The sequence below is a fragment of the Monoraphidium neglectum genome (genome assembly GCF_000611645.1).
Source record: "Monoraphidium neglectum strain SAG 48.87 unplaced genomic scaffold scaffold02229, whole genome shotgun sequence".
Taxonomy (NCBI): domain Eukaryota; kingdom Viridiplantae; phylum Chlorophyta; class Chlorophyceae; order Sphaeropleales; family Selenastraceae; genus Monoraphidium; species Monoraphidium neglectum.
This window is the reverse complement of record NW_014011399.1, coordinates 5,271-10,413: the sequence shown is the minus strand read 5'-3', so window position 1 is coordinate 10,413 and position 5,143 is coordinate 5,271. Positions and strand designations below refer to the sequence as shown.

The following is a 5,143-nucleotide window of genomic DNA, read 5'->3' as shown; positions in this document are numbered from 1 at the left end:
GGCCTCCTCCGCCGCCCGCCGCGCGGCCGCCGCGGCGGCGGCCTGCGCTGCGGCCGCCGCGCGCTCCTGTGCCTCCCAAGCCACCGCGGCGCCGACCAGGCCAGAGATGTCCAGCTGCAGCTGGCGCGCGCGGTCAGGGCGGCGCCCCGAGCCCCTGGCGCGCCATGGCCGCGCGACCGGCTGCACCTGCAGCAAGACAGGCTCTGCCGGGGGCTCGGGTACCGGCGCCTGCGCAGCTGCAGCTGGTGCCTGCGCCGCAGCAGCTGGCGCCTCCGCGACAATCGGCGAAGGCGGCACGGGTGATGCCGGCGGGGGTTCCAGGGGGGCCGCGGCAGCCGCCGAGCGCGTCGGCGCCGGCGAGCGCACGGTGAGCACCTGCCCCTGTGACTGCTGCTGCTGCTGCTGCTGCTGCACCGAAACCGCGCGCTTCGGCGGTGCGCCGCCCATGCGCTTGCCGGCTGCGAGGGTCGGTGGGTTGCCTGCGGATGCAGAGAGTGTCAAGTCCATATAGGCTGCTTGGCCGTCCAGCGCGCACAGGGGCAAGCACTCGGCATGTGGCCCGGCAGAGTGTTGAGCGGAAGTGCTCGCACCTTTGCGCGGCGTCAGGCTGAACACGTCTGTCAGCGCCGCTCGCAGCGCCTCGACATCCCTGGGGTAGTAAGTGCGATTGAGAACCTGCTGTGCACTTGCGTTTGGGGCATCAGCGCTGCAGCGGCGATCTCACCTGTCGCCAACACACGCCCGAATTGCTGCGACTCGACCACTGCCCTGGCGCAGCGTCAGGCCATCTCTTCGGCTTTTGCTTACAGCTGGGCCATTCATTGCGGCGAGCTGGCCGCGCTGTGGCGGGCAGCTGTCGCCAAGTAAGTTTGGTTCAAGCCGTGCTCAGTCTCATAATGGTAGGTGTATGATCCGTATTGTTTCGTTGTATAGACTTATGAAGTGAATGTGAGGTCGGGATGGGGCGCCGCGAATTCCTGCGCTGCTGCATGCACGGGCGCAGAGTACGTCAGCAGCCGTGGAGCGTGTTGGCTTGCTGCTTGGAGAGCAGACGGCGAGCGGAGTGCACTCCTTAATACTGGATCATGGCCAGTGGGTAGCTCTGCCCCCGCAAACGCTGGCCAGCGACGCCTTATGCACCTGTTGCTTGGCACAGCACTCCTGAGTGCGGTCAGGTGCACCTGCAGACCGCCTCCTGACCGGCACGAAAGGCGCAGTCTCGACGACGCGCCAGCGCAGCCAACGCAAGTAATTCGTAGCTGCTGCAAGACAAGGGCCTCCCGTTGCACAGCGCTGACAAACAAGGCCGCACTGCTGCCCAGGCCAGCCATCCGCGCAGCGGGGGGCGGGCGCAGTAGGATCAAACAGTGAGCTCCAGATGAGCCGCCACGCAGTGCTTGTAACAGGCGCGCATGCATGCACGCATATGGCGAATACAGTCGGCCAATAACATTTCAATCTGTGGCTGCATGATTTTTTTTGGCGACAGAACAAGGAATTCCAAGAGAGCCGCGTTGTGGGTGCCAGGCGCAGCCTTGATGCAATGCTGTCTGTGCTGCCAGGGTCGGTGCAGTCAAGGGGTCCGCCGTTGGCGTTAGGCAGGGCCCGCCGCCCGGCGCCACGCGTGCTCGCATGTGCACGTGCTTGCCTATAGTGCTGCAGGCGTGCCCCGCCTAGCCGAGGGGCTGCTTTCAAAGCGCTGAGTTGCGGCTCTGATGTTGCGGGGGAGCCTGAATCGTCGGCAGGCAACACGATCAAACCGGGCACGGAAGCTGGCTGGTCAGGCGGCAGCAACAGGGTCGGCGGCTCGATGTGATGAGGCAACGCAGCCGCAGCTCCGCGCCAGCCAGCGCCGATGGAATGTGAGACTCGAGGATGATCACAGAGCATGCAGGACGGCCCCGCGCGCGCAGGCGCGCTTTGCACGCGCGAGCCGCCCTCTGTTGACACCCTCTGCTGGGAAAGGGGGCAGAGACTGGGCAAAACTGGCAGGGGCCGCAGCGGTGCGGCGGAACTCGCCACATGCGTGCGCACCCCCAATTGTGGCCAGGGCATTCAATGCTCCTCAGCAACGCACGCACAATACAGGGTGCAAGGTGTGGTGGCGCCCAGCAGGCGAGGCATGCCAGGGTACATGACAGGAGGAATGGCGGATGAGGGAGCTGCGAGGAAGCTGCGAGGAATAAGGAGGCCGCAGCCTCTGGAAACAGGCGTGATGTGCGATGACGCGCATGTGCAAAGAAGAGCTCGCCCGCTGCGCAGCGCCGCTGCCCGACGAATGCAGTGCACTGGACCGGGTGCGACGTGGCGCCGCCGCGCGAATCGGGGGCGTTTTCATGAAATCGTATCTCGCCTAAACTGCGAGTGCGGCAACAAATCCGTACCGCGACCGCACCTGCCCCGACTGTCGCCTCCAGCCCTCAAGAGGCCCAATGGGCGTCCCTGTCGGCAGGAGGCAAGACAGGGACGCCCCACACGGCGACGCGCGCATCTAACCTTTCTGACCCAGCTGGCGCGGGTTCTGCTGCTGCTGCTGCTGCTGCTGCTGCTGCTGCTGCTGCTGCTGGAGTCGCGGCCACACAATCACTCTGCAGCGGCGCCGCCCGGCGCCGGCGCGGCGGCGGCGGCGGCCGCGGCAAGCTTCTGCCGCCCCTGCTGCTCTATCGCGCGCTCCGCGGCCAAAAAGAGGAGCCCGCTTACGACGTAGCACGCGGGCGCCAGCAGCATGGCGCGCTGCAGGCCGACAACCTCGGCCAGCTTGGCGACCGCCACCGGCCCCGCGCCGCCGACGAGGTTGCTGCGGCGGTGTCCGAGGTTGATGGGCACGAGGGGCGCGTTTGAGGGGGGTGCGCGCGCGCACGCGCGCATGTGTGTGTGTGTGTGTGTGTGTGTGCGCACGCACGTGTGTGTGCATATGTGTGTGTGGGAGGGTTTGGATGCATGTGCAATGGGCGGGCGGGGCCGGGAAAGCGGGGCGTGGCGCAAGGGCGGGCAACGCACCGTATGCAGAGGTAGAGGGCGCTGGCTGTCGAGCCCAGCTCCTGGGGGGCGATGCTGCGGATCATGATGGCGCTGGGGGCACGCCACGCCTCACTCATGGCGAAGCCAACCTGTGTGTGTGAGTGCGCACGCGCGCGTGCGCGCGCGCGCGCGTGCGTGTCGGTGAGACAGAAAGCGAGAGAAGAAGTTTGTGTGTACACATGCATGCATGCGTGTGTGGGTGTGGGTGTGGGTGTGTGCGCTTTGTGTCCATGCGCATGTGTGTGTGCGTGTGTGAGTGTGAGGGCAAAGGCCCAGTGCGCGCTAGCGTCCGAAGACAGGGCGGGGAGGCACAGGCAAGACGCGCACACTAAGAGAGTGCAGCTAGCGGCAGCTCGGCGCATGGAGGGCCAGCTGCAAGACCGGCCATGCATGGGGAGAGGGACGGCCGCAACGGGACCAACGGAGGTGGGGGCTGTCAGGGCATGCGGCGCGGCGCCGCACCAGCAGGGCCAGGAACGAGTCAGTGGTGGAGTCTGCCAGCAGGGACTGCGCTATGAAGGGCGCCGCCAGGATGGACGCGCCTGGACCGGGGGCACAGGGGAGCGGTGTGAGGCGGGGAGGGGGCCAGTGAGGGGTCTGCGTTGGCGCAGGACCCGCCAACACAGCCGCGGCAAGGCCGCACGCCTCCCGCGGGCGCCGGCAGCCCGGCAGGCAGGGACACCAAACCAAGCCCGTCCGCGAGCCGGAAAGAGACGCGTCTAAGCAACCGGTACTTGCACGCCAAGAGGGCCGCATGCTTCACCCCAACCACCCTCTGAACCCCAAAACCGCTCACAGCCTCCCACCTGACGTGAGCCAGAAGCGGCCCCCGACTTGCGACAGCACGTCAGCTATCAGCCCGCCCCCCACGCCGCCCACGATGCCGCCGACGGGCAGGATGACCGCGAGGATGGGGGCATACACACTGCTGTCAAGGCCAAACACGCGCTCGTAGAACGTAGAGTGCCACGCGATGAGCGCGTAGCTGCCCAGGTCGTTGAGCGCCGCCGCGAGGGTGGTGGTGCGGAAGGCAGGGTTGGCCAGCAGCTCCCGCACGGGCGCGAGCGCGGCGCCGCCGAAGCCTTCGGGGGCGGACAGCGCGGGCGGCGGTGCGGCAGCGGCGGCTGCGGCGGCGGCGGGGACGAGGGCCGGGGCCCCCGCGGGCGGCGGGGTGATCCCGCTTACGAGACGGCGCCGGAGGGTCGCGAGGGCGCCGCCGGGGTCGCCCGCCGGCGCCGGCTGCCAGTGATCTGCGGAGCGCGCCAGCCGCCGCAGCGCGCCCGCGACGCCGCTGGCCTGCAGCAAGGCCGCCCCCTCGCCGCCGCCGCCGCCGGTCCCGTCGCCGTCCCGCTCGTCCCTCCGCGCTTCCCACAGCGGCTGCTCCCGCCCGCGCTCGAGCTGCTCCTGCTGCGCCTGCGCCCGCTGCTGCCGCTGCTCCTGCTCCCGCTGCTGCTGCCGCTCCCGCTGCTGCTGCTCCAGCTTCTGCTGCTCCCTCGGCTCCTGCACGCTCAGAAACATCATGGCGGCCACCGCCATCCCCGGGACCCCGAGCCAATACAGCAGCGACCGCCAGCCGTCGCCAAAGCCGCCGCTGTTGGCGGTCTCGTAAGCGATGACGTGGAAGTTGTAATTGTAGACCGGGGTGACAGCCGCCATGTCGCCTGCAAGTCGAGCGGTCCGAGGTTACGCAGCGGCTCCAGATCATCTTTTTGGAGTGTCGGGTTCAGCGGGAGGCGACCAAGCCGGTGGCGCGTGCACCGAGCTGGGCCGGTGCCGCGGCGCAGCGCACGCGCGGCGTTCTACGCGAGACAAAGAGCGGGGGCGCCCACAGCCGCGGCACCGTCGGCCCCGACACGCCCCACGGCCGCGCGCCGCCCCGCCGGGGGCGGGATGCGGGCGGGCGGGGCTGGCCCATGCATGTCACCTGTGGTGTAAATTATGGACATCCTTTGTAGGTCAAGTTTATCCAGGGGCACCATGCTCAGGGCCACCCCAGGGTCTGAAGCGCCCGCCCCCGCGCCCGCCCCCGCGCCCGCCACGCGCCCGGCGACGGCCTTTGCGCCCGCGAGCGCGGCCGCGGCGGGCCCGGCGGCGGCGCCATCGTCAGAGTCGAGGGCGGCGA

At 68.9% G+C, this 5,143-nt stretch overlaps 1 protein-coding gene across 1 annotated transcript; it reads right to left on the bottom strand.

Moving 5' to 3' along the window:
• Window positions 1-2,583: 2,583 nt before the first annotated feature.
• Window positions 2,584-4,677, bottom strand: MNEG_10223 (MFS family transporter; the record flags this gene model as incomplete). The annotated part of the gene is made up of 4 exons (XM_014041307.1): window positions 2,584-2,797; window positions 3,001-3,110; window positions 3,484-3,563; window positions 3,828-4,677. The coding sequence occupies 4 exons, from the start codon at window positions 4,675-4,677 to the stop codon at window positions 2,584-2,586; spliced, it is 1,254 nt and encodes a 417-aa protein (XP_013896761.1).
• Window positions 4,678-5,143: the final 466 nt, after the last annotated feature.